Below are 20,742 nucleotides of genomic sequence, written 5' to 3'. Positions count from 1 at the left end.
CCCTTCCCATAGAAGTCAATGGGAATTCTGCTATTGATTTAAATAAAATCAGATTGTGCCCCTGGTGTATGCGTTGGAGAACATTGATATTTGTTCTATTTTTGCTTTGGGATATATTGTAATTACTGCTAGTTTAATCACATCAAGGCAGAGGTCATAGCTTTGGATATCAGTTTTACAAATAATGGGATTTAAACTGTGTAACAAGTGGGCAATGCTATTGCTCCTGTTGGGACATACTTATTATGAGGAAGACTAATTCAACACACACAGAGATAACTGCTAAGCATCTGAAGGGTCAAATGTTGTTTCTTTAAATAAAGACCAGTGCATTTTTGTTTTGTTTTGTCAAAATTTTTGATTGATGAAAACAGAAATCCATTTCTCCCTCTGGAGCAGTGGCTCTCAGCCTTTCCAGACTACTATTCCTCTTTCAGGAGTCTGATTTGTCTTGCGTATTCCAAGTTTCACCTCACTTAAAAACTAATTGCTTATAAAATCAGACATAAAAATACAAAAGTGTCACAACACACTGTTACTGAAAAGTTGCTTACTTTTTCATTTTTACCATATAATTATAAAATCAATGGATATATAAATATTGTACTTATTTCAGTATACAGTATATAGAGTAGTATAAACAAATCATTGTATGAATTTTCTGTGCATACTGACTTTGCTAGTGCATTTTATGTGGCCTGTTGTAAAACTAGGCAAATATCTAGATGAGTTGATATACCCACTGGGAGACCTCTGCGTATCCCCTCGGTTACACGTACCTCTGGGTTGAGAACCATGGCTGTGGTGTATTTCAGTAATATATTGCTATTAAAAACAAACGGAATTTGGATTTTAAAAGACAAGAAATGAGTCAGAGTTAAATGCATAGCATAACAAAATATCCCCATTTAGAAAAACCACAAAAAAAAATCTTCAAAAGAAAGACTTGAAGTTAGGCTCTTTTATCAAACATCAGAGGGATAAGCTTGTGTTCTTAGAATCTAATTGAAAGGGATTTTCCAAAGGGACGCTAGAGATTAAAACGTCCAACCTGAACTTTCAAGCACTTCTACCTGAGGTGTAAAATGTGTTGTTTTTTAAAAAATCTGCACATGAAAGGGTGCTAGTTATTAAAGTATTGTGTATTACATTACTCCTGCCATACTTAAGACATGATATTTTGATTATAAACCTTGATTTTCTTGATTTCATATCTCACACATTTGAAATTGCAGCCAGTTGCATACAGGTCATCAGAGTAGTTTAGAATGTCCCCCCCCCCCCCAATTTTTTTTTTTTTTTTAAATACCAAAGCTGATTTTTCAGAAATTAAGATGTCTTTTAATTTTAGACAGTGCAATGAAAAAGTTTTAATTTTATTTTAAGATGTGCTGCCTCCCCCAATTTTTAGAGGGGATAAAACACTGCACACTTAAAATAGATGCTACTCAGAGTTATTCAGTAGCGCTAGGCTGTATCTTTTTTCTTAATTCAAAAAGTGCTATTTTTCATGAAGCAAATTGACCAGTCTCACATGGCAATATTAAATTTCATAAACACATATTTGAATGACGGGTAGCAATGTAACAATGCTTTACGAGGTGCTAGAAATGTTTCATTACATACCCGAAGAAAGAAACAAAGAATTTCCACTCACTTTTTAGCTTGCTGGAGCTTTACTTTAGAAACAAAGGATAACTGATGTTTAAGTTGTTCAGAAAACAAAACAGATTTCCCTCTACACACAGCCCTACATATTCAGGGTTAATGTTGATCTGGTTATACCATTGCTATTCCAGGCCTGGGTCCAGAGCCCAAAAATTTCACTGCACGATATTGAGAACCCTCCTCCAGCCCCTCTCTATGACCGTGTTAATCACCTCATTAGGTCATGTCTGCATTTAGTTTGTGAGCTCCTCAGGGTAGGGATAATTTCTTTTTAACTGTATTGGGAGGGGCCTCGCTGGACTCTGGGGCACTGTAAAATAATAGGAATGCATGGGTAGGTCAATTGATTTCTACTAGTGTGTATATATGTAAAATGTCAATGTTCATTTTAAAAATATTTATTGCACATTTGTGTGTCACAGTACAGTTTTTAGACCCTGTTTGAACCTCTCTTCAACAGACCCATAATTGTCCTGAATTGTTCCCAAATAAAGGTTTTGCAATGGACTTGGTTGAGGTTACCAAACTTGTGTTTAGTTGTGACCTATTTGCTGTTTGGTCTTCAGACGTGAAAGGCTTAGAGTAGTAGTTCATTTCCTCACCCAGGCTCCAGTAGAGGAGGTGTTTTGGCACATGATTGTGACCCTATTGTTTAGTGCGTTTAGTCAAGTAGGGTTAGTGAACATGTTTGTCCAGACCCTCAGCTCGTGTAAACTGAACAGTTTACACGAGCTGATGATTTGGCTAACTGGAATTTAAAACTGTATAATTTTTCATTACGTTGCCACTGGGCTATATTTCAAGTCCAGATCTAATTTGAATAATCAATAAATAGAAAGGGCACCACCTTACTCATCAGACTACATTGTTTATGTTCAGTCATAACTTTAACTCCACATTTTTGTGACTTCAGTCACAGAAATAAGGTTTTGCTAGTCTCTATTCCTCTTAACACTACAGAAACAGTAGAGTTGAGAGAGTTTGAGCTAGATTCTCTATCCTGTACATCAGAATTGTTTACTAAATTCCAGTGGAAGTGCCATGTTTTGTCTTCACTTACTCATGTGTTAGCAATTGCAATGCTATAGCAGAATTTGGATTGCAGAATCTGTATTTCTGTGATTTCTTATTTAGACTGTGTTAATTTGAACAGTGTGCTTGGTGGTTTCCAAACACGGAGAAAGACACAATTGCTGTCCTATAGATAATACCATCTAAATACTGAAGGACAAAGGATGACAGGATGTAATACTAAAGCAAAATGATCAGCGGGTGATACATGTCTTAATTAGTTCTTTGTTGTTTTGTGATTTGTGATTTTATTTATTTATTTATTTTGCTTTTTATTTTTTAAAGTTAAACAAAGTACATTGCCCTCTCCTAATCATTGTAATGGAGGAAAACAAAACAAAACAAATATTTTGACTTTCAGATCCCAGGATGAATTTTGAGGTGGTTGTTTGAGAACAGAAATATTTTTAAGCTTAGCAGATTTGCCATGGAACTAATTGAGAGACAATAACTGGAACCTTGTGATCTGTAGTTCTTTTTCAGAGTAGAACCACACTTCAAAGTGAGACATAACTGTAAACTAAATTTATGAGCTGTTGGTTATAAAATTCTAGGTTGAAAGTGTAATTTTGGTATTAGAACTTCCTTTGATGTTAATTACAGTGTGTATGATTTTTATTTTTACTATATCAGTTTCAACTAGTCATCAGGTAATCTAATTTTATACATCAGTACTTCCTGGTTCACTGACTGTATCCTAGAATATAAGTACCAGACATCGCATTGCAACTCATGGTATTTGTGATACCACAGAGTAATATATTTTGAGATACCTTCTATTTAAAAAGTAATCCTGCAACAAAATCAGCAGGTAGTGCTTTCTAGCACTGTTCCGAGAAGCATGCTGGCCTTGTGTTTGAGGAATTGGGGTGGGAACAGGGGATCTGGATTCAATTCCTCGTTCTGTCACTGATTCCTTGAGTATCTTTATGTAGCATTTGAGAGGTGTAATTGCAGCACATGTAGGTGTAACTGAGCTAGGTTGAGTAACAATAATAGTGAAGCCACTCAAGTATGTAACCAGGATTCTGGACAGGCATGACTAGTGCATGCAGCCGCCTGTGTTTCCACAGTTTCACTGCTGTCATCACTCGAGAAGGTATGTCTACATGTGCTGCAGTCACATCTCTTGAATGCAGGGTAGACATACCACCTGTGACCGTGGGGCTCTCACTTTATCTCTGTGGGTCTTGGTTTCCCATCTGTAAAACAGGGACAATAATCCTTTCTTCATTAAAGTGAGGTTAATTGGCTTCTGATGCACAAGAGGTCAGACTGATGATCATAATGGTCCTTTCTGGCTTTAAATAATACCACTCTAACTCTGAAAGCTGCAAGAGAAAATAGAACTCTTGCCTAACCTATGCTGGTCCCCAGTACTGTAGTTGCTGAGTAACTTAATCAAGCCTTGTTATTGTGAGTTTAAAGGGATACTGTTCTTCTAAAAATTCAAATTTTAATAATGGGTTTTCAAAATCTATTCAACTTGAACCTGAAGTGGTTTGTTTAGGTGGTAAATGTTCCCAGGCTGGTATTTGAAATGGAACCAGAGAGCACGATCAGACCCATTAAGCATGGCTGGGAGGAGCACTCCTGTAGTGCTAAGTCCCTCAGGCTGAGCTCCTAGTGCAGAGGATCTGCTGACCTTGCTGCATCTGGGTTCTGTATTTCAGAGAAGAGGAAGTGAGTCCAGTCCCTGTTGACCTTGCTGAGGGTGGGCATGGAGCATTTGAAAGTGAAGAGCAGTGCCAGGTGCCTGGAGGCCCCCATCTTCAGAGTGTGCGTTTGTGAAGCTGAACACCCAGCATACACATCCTTCTTCCCTCTCCCACCTGACTGTGTAAAGGAACACACAGGTCTTAGCCTCAGCCCCTGTCGCAGGACATGAAGGCTGCCCTGCTGTTTGTGTACTCCACCTGCACCCCACAGGGCAACTTATCTTTCTTTGAGCATGAATACCCATGTTTGGTGTTAAGGGTGGTCAGTGCATGAGGGGACAGTACCACACCTGGGTTGTGACATGGAAGGCCTTTGTGTAGTGTTGGGATGGGAAGGGTTCCAAAAGTGTGGCGTTAGTAAGTGGTGGTAATGCCTGTGAGATGTGGGCAGAGTTAGCATTGTGTATGAGTTGGGTGAGGAGTGTTCATTTAGGAGGATGCACTGAGGAGTCAGGTGACGTATGGGTTTGCTGTCTGAGTGGGGAGGCAATTGTCAAACATAGTGTGGTATGGCTCAAATTTTAACAATAAATGAACAGGTGAAATATAGTTTGAAAACAGTGATCCCACTCTCCATAAAATGAGATTAAAAATCTGATTAAATGTCATCATATGCACATAGATTGGAGGTAAAAGTAGGAACGAGTCCTGTGCCACCTTATAGACTAACAGACGTTTTGGAGCATGAGCTTTCGTGGGTGAATACCCACTTCGTCGGATTGGAGGTGTTTCACTCCTAGGTTATGCTTCTTCGAGTGCTTTCTCATGTCAGTTCCATTCTCGTGTGCCCACGTGCACGGTTGTTGGAAATTTTTGCCTTAGCAGTATCTGTAGGGCCAGCTCTGGCGCCCCCTTGAGTGCCACACTCATGTTGGTATATCAGGTGCTGCTGGCTCTACACCTTCTCAGTTCCTTCTTACATCCCGTGGTGGTTAGTCAGAGCACATTTCCTTGAATAGCAAGAGCTATCGATTTCATCTCTTCTGACTTCAAGCCTTAGGGCCTTGTAAATAGTTTATAGTAGTTAGTGTTAAGTAGTTAAGTGTAGTTACGAGTTAGAAGTTAGAGTCCCAGTGGGGACTTTGCCCCAAGCGGGGCATGCCCCAGTCTCCAGGGTTTAAGCCCTGCACAGACTGTAACAGGCCTATTCCTGTTAGTAACCCCCCACAGTAGCTGCCTCAAGTACTTGGGGGAATCACATGAGAAAGACAAGTGTCGTATTTGTAAAAAAATTTTGACCCAGGACTCAGAAAGAGTGGGATATTAGTTTCTGGCTCTCCTCATGGAGGCTATCCTTTGTCCAGCTTCCAAGCCGGCCCGCCAAGACTAGCCTAATATCTCGGCCTCGCGTGCAGTGCACCCCTGGCAATGATGCTCAGAAAGAAAATGAAGAAACGCGGGTCCCCGGCACCGGGCAAGGAAGGCCATGGGGCTTCGGGCAAAGGACTCACTTTGGGCCACCTTGCCACTCCAGAGCCATGTGGACATGCCTCCCAGTCAGGGCCCTTAGCTGCTTAAAGGATCCACTGCCGACTCCCGGGAGCGGCAGGGCACCCAAACTTCTGGCGGCATCAATGCCTTCCCGAGCTCCCCTGGTGCCAAGAGAGCAGAGGCCTGCACCACTGACACAGGCACCATGTGTGCCGCAGGAACCAGCAAAGGCTTCCTCTGAGGGAAAGCCAGCTGCTAAGATCCCTTCAGGGGGCAAGTGAGTGCTGCCGATGCCCTGAGACAAGGCAGCTCTCTCCATCTCCCTTCCACAGATCTCTGGCGTTGCAGCCCAGATCCTCTGGGGCTTGCCCTTGGTCACCAGCATCGCGATCCCCACCATCTTGATGTGGATCGCCTTGGGGGAGGCACCAGTCTCCATTCCACTGGCATCATTTGCCCTCCCACCAGTTGTCCTCTTGCTGCAGATCTCAGTCGTCTGCCCCGTGGGAGCGCTCCCTGTTGAGATTCCACTCCCCCCTACCCACTCAATACCAGCACCTATCCTCCCACTCCAAACCGAAGTCTCTGGTGGCGACGATCAGCAGGCAGACAGGCATCAATGGCCCTGCTGTGGTCACCAGCAGGGGATTCCTCCGGGACGGAAGGGCAGTTCAGACCATTGTCAAGACCCCATCAGTGCAAATGGGCCACGTCGACCTCTGTGGTGCTGGGTTGGCAGCATGGCAGCGCAGTGGCCTTATCGGAGGAGGTGGGGCATCCCGGTGATAACAATGTCCCTTTCGCACCACTCATCTGCCGCTCGGTGCCTGAGACCTGCTTGGAGGTCGGAGTAGAGGAGACAGTGCCCACCCCAAAAAACCTCTCCCCAGGGATGATGCCCTGGAGCCCACCCCGGCACTACATTCATCCTCAGTCCTGGACAAGGTGGTCACGGGACCCTCAAAGGCCAGCTGGCCAGATGGTTTTAAGGAACACCAGGCCCTGCTTTGACGGCTGGGCGAGAACTTGGGCCTAGAGGTGGAGGAGATGGCCGAGCAGTTGGTCACCTTGTTCAGTGTGTCCCAGCCTCTACCCTGGCACATGTTGCACTATGGTAGAATAATAGAATATTAGGGTTGGAAGGTACCTCAGGAGGTCATCTAGTCCAAACCCCTGCTCAAAGCAGGACCAACCCCAACTACATCATCCCAGCTAGGACTTTGTCAGGCCATAGCTTTAAAACCTCTAAGGATGGAAATTCTACCACCTCCCTAGGTAACACATTCCAATGCTTCACCACCCTCCTAGTAAAATAGTTTTTCCTAATATCCAGTGTAGACCACACTGCAACTTGAGACTATTGCTCCTTGTTCTGCCAGCACTGAGAACAGCCTACCTTCATCCTCTTTGGAACCCCACTTCAGGTAGTTGAAGGCTGCTATCAAATCCCCCCTCACTCCTCTCTTCTGCAGACTAAATAAGCCCAGTTCCCTCAGCCTCTCTTCATAAGTCATGTGCCCCAGCCTTCTAATTATTTTCATTGCCCTCCGCTGGACTCTCTCCAATTTGTCCACATCCTTTCTGCAGTGGGGGCCCCAAACCTGGACGCAGTACTCCATGTGGCGTCACCAGAGCATGATGGGGTCCTGAAAATTGCCAAGGCCCTCTGGCAAACCCCGTCCTTCCTCCTCCCTCCTCCAAAAGGGCCGAAAAGAAGTACTTCATCCCAGCGAAAGGGTTTAAGTACCTTTATACCCACCCACCTCAAGGCTTGCTGGTTGTCTCTGCGGCCAGCGAAAAGGACAAGCATGGACACAGTAGTTCAACGCCCAGAAATAAAGAGGCCAAAAGACTGGACCTTTCTGGGAGGAAAAATTTATTCACCATCAGGCCCTCTTGGGCAGGTACAATTTTGACTTATGGGACTCCCTCCGTAAGTTCAAGGACTCTTTCCCTCAGGCTCTGGCACAAGAATTCGGCACCCTGGTGGAGGAAGGCACCGTGGCAGCTGGGTGTTGTCTCCAGATGGAATGGGACGCAGCAGACTCGGAGGCTAGGGTGGTCATGTCAGCAGTAGTCATGAGGCACAGCTCCTGGCTTCAGATCGCTGGCCTGTCCCACAAGATGCAGACCTCTGTCCAGGACCTCCCATTCGATAGGAATGGTTTCTTTTCAGAACAGACAGATGCGAGTCTGCATGGGTAAAAGGACATTTGGGCCACCCTTTGTCCCCTGGGCATGCAAATGCCACAGTCTCCAAGGAAGCAGTTCCAGCTGCCCCTGCCGCCAAGGCCTTGGCAGCTTAGTCAGGGACCTTCAAGGAGAAGGGATAGAGACACAAGCTTTAGTCATATCCACCCTTCCTCCTACCACTCACCCATGCAGCCCAGCCCAGAGAAGCATCCTGGGGGCAGGAAGCACTCATTTTGAAGGTGCACTCAAGGATGACACCCCAGTCAATTGCCCAGAAACGCTTTGTTCTTTCCTTCACCATCTTCATCCCTACCTTTCGGCCTGATTGCGTGTCACCTCGGACCACTGAGTGCTGGACATAATATCTCAGGGTTATACCCTGCCATTTTCGGCCGCCCCTCATCCCACCTCACCTCTTCCCTGTCCCTCTTCAGGAACCTTCATACGAGCACCTCCTTATCGAAGGGGTCGAGAATCTCCTGCAACTGGGGGTGGTGGAGGAGGTCCCCCGGGACATGAAGGGAAAATGGTTCTTTTCCTGCTACTTCCTAATTCTGAAAGCAAAAGGGGGCCTCAGACCCATTTTGAACCTGTGTCGCCTTAACAAACCTCTCAGAAAGTTGAAGTTTCACATTGTCTTCTTGCCCTCCATCATCTCCTCCTTGGATCTGGGAGACTGGTACGCAGCTCTCAACTTGAAGGACACTTACTTCCATATTCTAAAGGCACAGATGCTTCCTCCGTTTCATAGTCAACAGATGCCATCTTCAATTCATGATGCTGCCTTTTGGCCTCTCATTGGCCCCAAGACTGTTCACGAAATGTACGGCGCCAGTGGCTGCTTACCTGAGACGTTGAGGGGTTCAGGTCTTCCTGTGTCTCAACGACTGGCTCATCGAGAGCAGGTTTCGGGAGCAACCACAGAGGAGCTTCGATCTGGAGCATTCCACCTGGCGCAAACTGGGTCTGTTAATAAATGAGAGAAAAATCCATCATAATGCCTGCCAAGTAAATAGAGTTCATTTTGGGGTGGTTCTTGATTCCACGTGAGCCAGAGCCTTCCTTTCGGAAGTGCATTTTCAGGCCATGTCGGACCTGATCTCCCATGTGAAGAACCACCCACTTACCACAGCTCACACCTGCCTGAGGCTATTGGGCCAAATGGCCGTGTGTACATACGTCTATCTCCGGCCTCTGCAAGAGTGGCTGGTGTCAGCCTATGTCCCCCAACAGGCACGATCTGGACCAGGTAGTCAGGGTGCCAGACCACATCAGGTACTCCCTGGATTGGTGGTTGGATCCTGGGTCAGTGTTAGAGGGAGTCTCCTTTGCAACCCCATTCCTGTCGCTGGCTCTGGTCTCCGATTCTTCGGACCTGGGCTGGGGAGCCCACCTGGGCAAGCTCAGCACCGAGGGCTGCTGGCTACAGAATGATATAGCCCTTCATATCAACATCAGGGAGCTCAGAGCAGTTCGCTTGGCCTGCCAGGCTTTCTTGCTCCCTCTGAAGAGCAAGGTGGTACAGGTCCTGATGGACAATACTGCTGCGATGTATCATATCAACAGGCAGGATGGTGCCAGGTATTCGGCCCAGCTCTCCTCCTTTGAGATTTTTGTGTTCAGCATGGCATTCATCTGATCTCCGCGCACCTGCCTGGAACCAGGAACGTCTTGGCGGATCACCTCAGCCCGACTTCCTTGTCTCACCACGAGTGGTCGCTCCTCTGTTGGAGTTGTTGGAAGGAAGGAATGGAGAAAGAATAGGGCCAGTGGTACCTGATGTACCGACGCATGAGCATGGCAGTCAAGGAGGCGCCACAGCTGGCCCTACAGCTAAGGTAAAAATCTCCACAACCGTGCACGGGGGCACACGCACACCAGGAATGGAATGGACATGAGCCACACATCCAGAGGAACAACCGTTATGAAAGGTAGGTAACTGGTTTTTCTACATAGTGAGTGAGTGGAATCCATGTCCCTCTGAGACAAATGCATGAGTAATGTAATGGCACCATTTTTCTGCATGGAAGCAGCAAATACCAGGATGAGTCAATGACTGCTGGAGTTTGTGTAAGAACTATAGAAAGACCTGAAAGCACATTTCACTTAGCTGTTTACTGAAATATAATGGCTATTATTTATTTGATGCCTTTAAGATGGGTAGTAATAACTAATTTTTAGGGCTGTCGATTAATCGAAATTAACTCACGTGATTAAAAAACTTAATTGCGATTAATCGCAGTTTTAATTGCACTGTTAAACAATAGAATAGCAATTGAAATTTATTAAATATTTTGGATGTTTTTCTACATTTTCATATATAGTATATTCTATGTTGTAATTGAAATCACAGTGTATATTATTTTTAATACAAATATTTGCACTGTAAAATGATAAACAAAAGAAATAGTATTTTTCAATTCACCTCATACAAGTATTGTAGTGTAGTCTCTTTGTTGTGAAAGTGCAACTTACAAATGTAGATTTTTTTTTTGTTATATAACTGCACTCAAAAACAAAACAATTTAAAACTTCAGATCCTACCAAGTCCACTCAGTCCTACTTCTTATTCAGCCAATCACGAAGACAAACGTTTATTTACATTTACAAAAGATAATCTTCTTATTTACAATGTCACCAGAAAGTGAGAACAGGTGTTTACATGGCACTTTTGCAACCGGCTTTTCAAGGTATTATGTACCAGATATGTTAAACATTCATATGCCCCTTCATACTTCGGCCAGCATTCCAGAGGACATGCTTCCAGGTTAATGACACTCCTCTTTAAAAAAATGATGCGTTAATTAAATTTACGACTGAACTCCTTGGGGGGGAATTGTCTCCTGCTCTGTTTTACCCGCATTCTGCCATATATTTCATGTTATAGCAGTCTCAGATGATGACCCAGCACATATTGTTCATTTTAAGAACACTTTCACTGCAGCTTTCACAAAACGCAAAGAAGATACCAATGTGTGATTTCTTAAGATAACCACTTGACCCAAGGTTTAAGAATCTGAAGTGCCTTCCAAAATCTGAGAGAGACAAGATATGAAGCATGCTTTCAGAAGTCTTAAAAAAGCAACACCCCAATGCGGAAACTACAGAATCCAAACAACCGAAAAAGAAAATCAACCTTCTGTGGGTGGCATCTGACTCAGATAATGAAATTGAACATGTGTCAGTCCGTACTACTTTGGATTGTTATCAGGCAGAACCTATCATCAGCATGGATACATGTCCCCTTGAATGGTGGTTGACACATGAAGGGATATAAGAATTTTTAGTGCATCTGGCACGTAAATATCTTGCGATGCTGGCTACAACAGTACCATGAGAACACTTGTTCTCACTTTCAGGTGACACTGTAAACAAGAAGCAGGCAGCATTATCTCCTGCAAATGTAAACAGACTTGTTTGTCTGAGTTATTGGCTGACCAAGAAGTAGGACTGAGTGGACTTTCAGGCTCTAAAATTTTACATTTTTTTTAAATTGACATCGCTTTTATTGCATTTAAAATAAGGCTCACAGTGTGGATGAGAAGTTTCTGCAGTGCAGTCAGAGGAGGTAATGCCAGTCAGAGGCTGTGTCTCCGGAAGAGTTTGCCACAATTCACAGCTGGCCGCCTTCCACAAGCCTTATTTTCTCTATGAGTTATAGATGGCTTGTAACTAAGGCTGTGAGTTTGTCACTGATTTTGTGACTTCAGCAGCAGCCAGTGTGTCTGGCCCACCTGAGCAGCTGAGGCAGCCCCTGGGGCAGCCACACCAGCTGCTGATGCTGCTGCAGCAGTGGGAGTTTGGGTGTGGGAGGGGGCTCAGTGTTGGGACATAAGGCTGATGCAAAGGTTGGACCCCTTTGCACCAGCGGGGATCTTGGGCTGCTCTCCCCAGAGCATCCACGCCACCTGTCCCCCCAAAGCATATGCACTACCTCTGGGCCATCTCCCCCCACAAAGTTTAGTCAGGGGTATATAGTACAGTACATGAAAAGGAGCTCGGATAACAACCTTGAGTACTCCATTCTGTGCAAGTTTACATGGCGAAAACTGAAGGACGACTTTGAGAACTTCCAGAAAGAAAAGCTCCTTAAAACAGCTGAATCATGCAAGAGCCTCAGGATATGCAAGCGGGAATTGGTGTAGTATAGATTGAGCATAATAGCATTGAAGAACAAGGATGGAGAGACAGTAATTGACAGAGCAGGGATGGAGGAGGTCTGCAAGGACTTCTATACAGACTGGTCAAATTCAAAGAATCACAGTCCCTCTCTCAGCAGCGATCCTAAGTCGAACATGCATCCCCAATAATCATCAGCGAAGTCTGAAGCGCACCAGATGAAAAGGGAAAAGCTCAGGCAAAGGATGGAATACATCGGAAATGATTTCCACAGGAGAGAAAAACCTTTAAGATTTAGTCTTGCTGTTCGAAGAAGGAAATTCCATCAAGCTGGAAGGAGTCGATAACCATCTTCGCTGTACAAGAAGAGGATCAAGAATCTAACAACTATCACCCTATTTGCCTGGTCCCCTCATATGCTATAAACTCTTTACAAAGTGGTGATAACGAATCGACTTCGCAGAGTCGGGATGACACAGCCAGAGAGCAGGCAGGGTCTTCGAGGAATTCAGACACGTTCGACCAGATGTTTCACCTTAGCCAGCTCCTAGAAGAGCGAGGCATACCAAACTCCCGCTGTGCATTTGCTTCGTTGACTTGAAAAGGCCTTCGATGCTCAGGTTCAACACAATATTCAAAGGTGCCGAGAGCAAGGCATTACACTTCGTACATCAGTTTGTTGAAGGAGTGAATACTGATGTACAACAGACATTAATCTCTTGAAATCCCTCCGATCATCCCAATCGAAAAAGGTTAAGCAAGGAGTACGATTTCACACAAATATTTACCGCCTGCCTTGAATCGTTATGAACAAGATCAATTGAGGAGTGTGTTAACATAAATGAGAACCAATTACACTGCTTACAGCCAAAATGCTTCTGAAATAATGTAGTCAAACTTTACTAATTCATGGTACTAGACGAAAATGAAGCTTAAAAATTGTGATTGGCCTCATAGTCTAGCTAGTTGGGCTCCAGACATACAGCAGTGGAATCTTCTGGCAGGATGTTAGGGTTTCCACTGTTCCTGACATCAAAAGGCTTGTCCCATTCTTCTTCATGGAAGTGATCTTTTAGGCCTTTCAAACATCGTGGTGGATGGGAGCCCTCAACATTCATTCCGATCCAGATGAGTGGGACTGTTCATTGATTCATCGCAGACAAGGTCTTAAGCTGTTTTGCTGCATATGGGAATGTTTTGCCATCAATTCCGTTGGTCCTGCAGTCCATTGAAGGAAAACTATGACAACATGAAACATATTTGAGGATGCATAAACTTATGACCACATCAGTGGCAGCTCTTGTGCGATTTGAAGGTTGTTGCTCCTCTTGTGGTCTGCAGACTGTTACCCAGGTACTCTTTTTCTCTGGAATGGAGTAGTCATTCAAGAGTTCCCACTACATCAGAAAGATTGGCCACTCCGACAGTCTTGGGCTGGGAGGAAAAAGTGTTCAGCATCCACCACTGTTGAATCAAGGAGATTTCTTAGCACCCTTCACCATCAGCTGGGTCTGATGAGAAGAGTTTGTCAGGCCATGACAAACACAAGCGCTTTCAAGACTCCGTGGAAAATTTCCAAGGTTAGTGAGTAGATAAAGGAAGTGTCTTTGTTGGTCTCAGATTCGTGAATTCTTCGAAATGATGCATTTGACCATGCACTGCCATGCAAGAAAGAGGCAGCATGGAAGCCTTCCAGTTACGTGGCAATAATTTTTCGGAAAAACAGAGAGACAACTACAGGTTGTTGGTGGAAAACCTCCTCAAGGCATACAAACGCCTTGGTTGCAACATGTCACTAAAGATACATTTTTTGCACTCTCATCTAGATTTTTTTCACCAAACTGCGGAGCAGGTGGAGTGATGAGCATGGCGAGGGATTTCCAGGACATTGCAACATGGAAAACGCTAAGTGCCAACCGGAGCCCGCAATGCTGGAGACTATTGCTGGACAGTGCAGAGAGTGTCCATTTAATGATACAAGAGACAGCCAGGAAGCGCCGAGTGACATAATAGGGCTAAACTTATGTACATAATGTTTTTTGCCTTTGTTCATAATAAATTTCTATATATGATACCCTTTTTGCTGATTGTTTAAAGCGTTACTAAACAGGCAGGTGAAATCTATCATGGTTAAAGCAACCATAACACATGAAAAGACCTAGGTTTACCAATTTATGATTAAAAACATCTACTTCTACACAATACTGTTGAACAGTTCTTCCTCCTACTTGGTGGTCCTGGCTTATTGGCGGATGTGTTCACTCGTGATCTTCCTTCTTGTGGAACCCACAGTCTGGGTCAGCTCATCCTGTGCTTGCTCAGGAGTTGGGAGGTTTGGGGGGATCCGGGCCTGCCTTTACTCCGAGTTCCAGCCGGCCCTGTGGATCGCAGCTGTCTATAGCTTGCCTCCTGTAACAGCTGCTGGACGCTACAACTCCTGAGGCTACTTCCCATGACCTCCTCCAAACACCTTCTTTTCCTCACACGGACCTCCTTCTTTGGTGTCTGATAACGTTTGTCCTCCTCAATCCTCCAGCAGTACACGTCCACTCTCAGCTTTTGCCTTCTTCTCCCAGCTCCTCACACCACGCCTCCTCTCATCGGCTCCTCCTTGCCTGACTGAGAGCTCCTTTTAACCCAGGTGCCCTGATTAGGCTGGCCTTTGATTGGCTGCAGGTGTCTAATTAAAGTGCTATCTCTGCTGCCTTCTAGGAAGATCTTAATTGGCTCCAGGTGCCTTGATTAACCTGGAGCAACTGCCTTTGGTACCAGGATACTGGATTGTTTGCTGGGCCTACTACCTGTTATCTCAGTACTTTACTGTAGCCATCTGGCCTTGCCCCATCACAATACATAGACATAAAATGTAAAAACTTAAATATCTTAGAAACAGTAGCCAATCAGTTGTTTTAATTGTCATATTTGAATTCAGCACATCAAAATACATAATAAATACCACATTTTATCTCTGAAGCAGACGACTTCTCAAAAATTGTAGACCAGTGTTATCTCATCTCATATTCGCAGATGACATCATACTAATTGCTGAAAGCACCAACCAACTGCAGAGTGTACTACGAAGTCTCAACAAGAAAAGCAGTCAGGTCAGTCTGAAAATGAATCACTGCAAAACAAAATACATGCAATCAGACATCTTATGAAAAGCCTGAATAATGGTAACAGGAGAAGAAATTGAGGAAGTGGAACAGTACATAATATGCGCCAAGACATGAATGGAGAACTCTTGTGAAGGATTTGGGCAGGATGGTGTGCATTTAATTCCATCAAGGACGTCCTCAAAGCAAAAATCAACAAGACCACACGTACAAATATCTTCAATTCAACAGTGCTGCCAGCCATGCTGTATGGCAGTGAAACGTGGTCACTGACGAAGAGAGAAGAATGGTGGCTGTCGGTAGCTGAAAGGGCAATGGAACGAGCTATGTTGAGAATTTCCCTTCTGGATTGTATCCCAAATGAAATAATTAATGAACGCAGTGGTGTGAAAGATATTGTCGTGGAAAGCAGATATAATAAGATATGATGGGCGGGCCACATAGCATGGCTCACGGACAGTAGGTGGACTGCAATCATTACTGAGTGGAACCTGCAAGAACAGAAAAGACCACTTGGTTGGCCTCCAAGAAGATAGGAAGATGACATTGTTAAAAGTTTCAGATGAACGTGGAAAAGAAAGGCAAGAATGCGAGAAGAATGGCGGACGTGTTGTGATCGGCAGAGTCTTAACAGCTGAAGACCAATCGATCCAGGTGATCCAAGTGATATAGTACAAGTGATGGACAGGTCACGGGCCTTGAATTTTTGTTTACTGCCTGTGACCTGTCCTTGACTTTTACTAAAAATACCTGTGACTTAAAAGTAACCTTACCTGTAACTAAGGTTTTAGTCCTGCTGTCTGTGGAAAAGGGGCAGCCCTACAATTTGCTTATCTATATCCATCACATTCACACTCACTCACCATGCATCAGTTCACTCCCATATATGTTGTAGATATCCATTCTGAGTGGTTCATCTGTAGTATATTGAGGTATTAAAGAGGAGCTAGTGCCTATCTTTTTCTTTTTATTGGTAGTTGTAGAGCTATTTAAGCAGGCGTTAAGCTGTACGCAGTTGGTGGACAAAGCTGAGATATGCTTACAAATAAAATTATTGGGCCTTCTGCAAGAGAAATATGTCCTGACACCTTTAAAGGGGTTTCTCGTTTCTTTCCTCTCTCACTTTGCTCACCAACATCTTTTAAAATACGGACCTCAGCCACAAGTCAAACATACAACCTTGGGTATAAAGGCAATGTGATATCTGTGATGGTAAGCATTATCGAGGAATGGTAAAGGTTGCAGTGGGATTTTTCCTTTGATAGCCCTTATTTCTTACATTTTAATATGAAGCTGAAACACACTGACTTGTTTTTTAAAAAGTGAAAAAATGCAAAGCTCTCTTTGAGAGGCCTATGAATTTTTAGTCATTGGCAATTGTTCCTGGAAAAAGAAATAAATCAAATAAAACACTTCACAGATTTTTTCATGTTTGCTCTCACTCACTAAATTTGTTCTTCATTTAACACACAAGCTACAGCAGGCACCAAAGTTACCCTTTGAAGCCAGAAGACCATGAGTTCAAGTTTCACCTCTCCTATTGGTGGAGGTAATTCTGTGCACTTTACAATCCTTGCTATTCAGATACCATCCGCCTGTGTTACTGCTGATGTAACTGAGTACTGTATCTGAAATGTCACATGACAGTTCTAGCAGAGCTGAGAATCAAAGCTAGGACACTGTGGTCAAATCAAGTTTTGTCCACACAGCCATACAGCCTCTCAGAAAGATTGGCCAAATGTGGATGATTACATTCTCTGTTATTTGGGGCTACTCCTACATATGCAGCTCTACAAATTACTCCTGGGGGGATTCTTTGCCATTAATGTTCTGTGCAGAATTTCCCTTTTCCTGCAGAATTGGTGCTACAGAGCTGCTGGCTGCTACTAGAGGCTGCTGGACCCAGTGGAGCCCAGCTCGCAAATACAGGACACTGCCAAGAGGGAGCTGGAGGGTTCTGGGCAGCTGCACTTCCTGGCACGCCCTGAAGGAAGGAGGTGGCATGAAGGAAACTCTATACAAGCCCAGGACCCACCATGAGGCTGTTTCTCCCTCTGGATCCCTGGACTCTAAGGGGGAGGGTATGCAAGTGTCTGGGCTCGGGGGGGGCACTCCATGACTGGGCTCTGAAGGAGAGAGGGTGCAGGTGTCTATCATAGGAGTGTTCCTTTGGTCTGCTTATATCATGTCAGTTTATTAATACATTTGTGGCGATCAGTGTACATGACGATATGATTAGCTCTAATGAGGGCGACATTGGCACAGGATTTGATTATGATATTAACTATTGTTTAATGAATGACAAATATGACTAGATGGAGCCTGATGCTGGTGGCATGTCATATTTAATTATAATAACTTTAAAAGAGCTGAATGGCTTGGGAGATAAAATGTAGTACTGGACAAAATATCTGGGATCTTGGCTTGAATCCAAGACAATGTCCTAAATAAATGCATCACAGAACCACTACAGATCAACTCAGATTTATGTGAGTGACTTATAAGAACCCTAGAGCGAAGCCAACATTGTGATTAAATTAGCTCGTACACTTAAAAAGGATTCTCCCTTCAGGTCAGACTTCTAAGCATTGGTGGACTCATAGAGAAGTTCACATTGTTGTGGATTGAAGTAAAACTTTGGTATCTAGAGTTTCATAACTTTTGATCTTTAACAAGCATGACTAATTAAAACAAAGGAAAAATATGCAAACAAATTAAAAGCTAGAAGAATTTTCGGTAGTGCTACTGTAGTGAAGGATCTGCTAATCTTCTGAATATAGCCATTTGCAATTTGATGTATTTTATTGATGCAGGGTTGAAATTTAGCCTTCATGTTCTCAGACCTAATGTAATATCTGGTTTACTCTTAAAGGGTAATGAATAATGAGCTGTTCTATAATAACATGAAGATTAGTTGTCAAAAAAGGAAAATTTGACAGGCACTTAGTATATACTTACCCCGCTGCAGTATGCACAGATTTAGCATTCATGTGTGCAAATATGTCCAATTATTATCCAGTGATATTAATTTGAAAATTTTGTCCTACCTGTCTTTTTAATAACAATTTTAAAATCGGATTTTAGAATGAGGTAACTATCAGGCTAAACAAATCTATATTTATAGGTATAGATAATAAAATACAATGTTAATTCTATTTTTTAACTGTTTTGTGTGTGTGTTTCATTAAATTTTGATTTTAAATAAGGCAGGAAAATATTTATCCAGTGCAGTAAAAAAAAAAAAGGTCTAATTTGACAAGGAATAGAATATACTGCATATTCTAGGAATTTGACACACAACAGAGTTCTTGCAAAGAGATATTGAGGAACATTAAGAAAAAATCAATGGGCTAAGGTAACTACAATAGAAAAAGTAGTATTAAATTTGAGGTCTCTGTAATGTTGTTTCTTATGTTGACAATAGACTAGCAAATATTTTGTAAAATTGCCATTGTCTGCAGTTCTCATTTATCTCGTTTATGCATGTTCCAATATTTCAGTAACCCTATATCTGTATTTTTGTGTCTCAGCATGATGTCTCACAGACTTTGCTCAAAGCAACTCTGGACAGTGTGGTTGAGGAGTGTGTCAGCTTTGTAGGAGTAGATATTAACATCTGCTCAGAAATACTATTAAGGTGGGTTGAATACTTTCCTATTCCAGTAATTACATGGCTCTGGATCACAGAGTCTGTGTTTAGTCTGCCATCAGACTCAAACTCAGCTGGAGCAAATGGCTCTTGTGTTAAACTTCCAATTACATGAAAATGACATATTAAGACAGTATTTCACTGGAGTATTAAGGGTCAGCTTTTTGAAAGAGGGGATGTGGTTCTGCAAGGTAAAACCATTCTTCTGAGGGAGACAAATATTTTCAAAATAATAACGCATGTCATAAAACAAACACAGCATTCAAAAATAACATGGCATAATAAATATGATATTAATATTGCAAAGGAAGGGATTTCCAAATGTTCTGTCTGTGAGAAGATGGCTGTACAGATTATAACAAGTAAAGCTAGTTGAAAAACAGAGAGAAAATTCTGGAAAATGTTCATGAAAAATGTATCCCTTTTTCAATGTGTACATTTTAAAAAAATTACTAGCTCTATAATGTACTGGAAAATGTTATGATTTTTTATGTAAAGTTTTTGTGAAATTTTATCTAATTGTCTGTTGAAAAATCAAAATCCAGAAAATTTCAACCATCTGGTTCAGTGGACTGTTAAAAATAAACAGTGGGAGGAGGTCATGCCCATAATCATAGAAAAGTAGGACTGAAACAGGTCATCTAGTCCAGTCCTCTACCCTGACAGGTGTTTGTCTAACCTGTTCTTAAAAACGTGCAATGACAGATACTCCACAGCCTTCCTAGGCTATGTATTCCAGTGCTTAACTACCCTTACAGTTGAGAAGCTTTTCCTAATGTCCAACCTAAATCTCCCTTGCTACAACTTAAACCCATTACTTCTTGTCCTGTCCTCAGTGGTTAAGGAGAGCAATTTATCAACCTCCTCTTTATAACAAACTTCTCCATACTTGAAGACTGTCATCATGCCCCCCTACTCCCCACCCTGGTATCCTATTCTCCAGTATGTTCTTCTGCTTCTGTACAGAGCTTGTCTACATGGCACTGCAGTGCGCTCTAAAGAGATGTGAGTTGTAGAGTGCGTTAGCATGTTGCACTCTAATTACCCCATCTAGATCCTGCTGGCATGAACTGCAAGGTACTTAGTTCATGTTGATGAAGCCCTGTTTGAACTACATTACATGAACTACATTCACTAGGTATCTTGTAGTTCATGCCAGCAGGGTCTACATGAGGCAGTCAGAGCACAAATGCTCTGCAGTTCACACCCCTTATAGTGCACACTGTGTCAAAAAGCAGTGAGTGTCCCTGACAACTAAGTTGTAGAAAACAGAGCATCCCAGACAGGCTGATTACCAACATTGCTTACTGCTCAGGTGTGTGATATGTTAAATGTGTTCATCATCACCTGTTGCATTTACAAGGCATGTTATATCTCTGCAGGCATGAGAAGTTAGATATGTTCTCTGAGGCAGATTAAAGATCAATGGAAATTTTGTGAGCTGTATATTTGAGGTATATACCTTTGTCATCAAGAAGAGCTGTTGTAAGCCATTGTGAAATGAGAGCACGTCAGAGTGCATTGTGGAACTTCCAGTGAGCTGTCGCATGTTCCCTGTTTTGAGTTAGTGTGCAATAAGTATGTGCACTGGAGAGTCTAACACCCTGACTTACCATGCACTATCCACTGCCTAGATAAGAGCATAAAATCATGATCTAGTTCTTAACATTTCTAAGAATGACTTGCCAAAATTTTCATTTTTAATTAGCAGTATCTTTACTTTGTGGGTTGTTACATTTCAAATTCTCCTTATAATTCTGATATTTCAGCAATGCTG

At 43.0% G+C, this 20,742-nt stretch overlaps 1 protein-coding gene across 1 annotated transcript in view; it reads left to right on the top strand.

Annotated features, from left to right (window-relative positions):
- SRBD1 (S1 RNA binding domain 1) overlaps nt 1–20,742 on the top strand; it is a 281,147-nt gene that overhangs the window by 228,472 nt on the left and 31,933 nt on the right. Inside the window, exon 19 of the mRNA XM_075064368.1 lies at nt 18,847–18,953. Coding sequence (XP_074920469.1) covers nt 18,847–18,953 — 107 coding nt within the window. The remainder of the gene's footprint in view (nt 1–18,846; nt 18,954–20,742) is intronic.

The sequence above is a fragment of the Chelonoidis abingdonii genome, chromosome 3 (assembly GCF_003597395.2).
Source record: "Chelonoidis abingdonii isolate Lonesome George chromosome 3, CheloAbing_2.0, whole genome shotgun sequence".
NCBI lineage: Eukaryota > Metazoa > Chordata > Testudines > Testudinidae > Chelonoidis > Chelonoidis abingdonii.
Note: the sequence above shows the minus strand (reverse complement) of the source record. Positions and strands in the feature narration are given on the sequence as shown.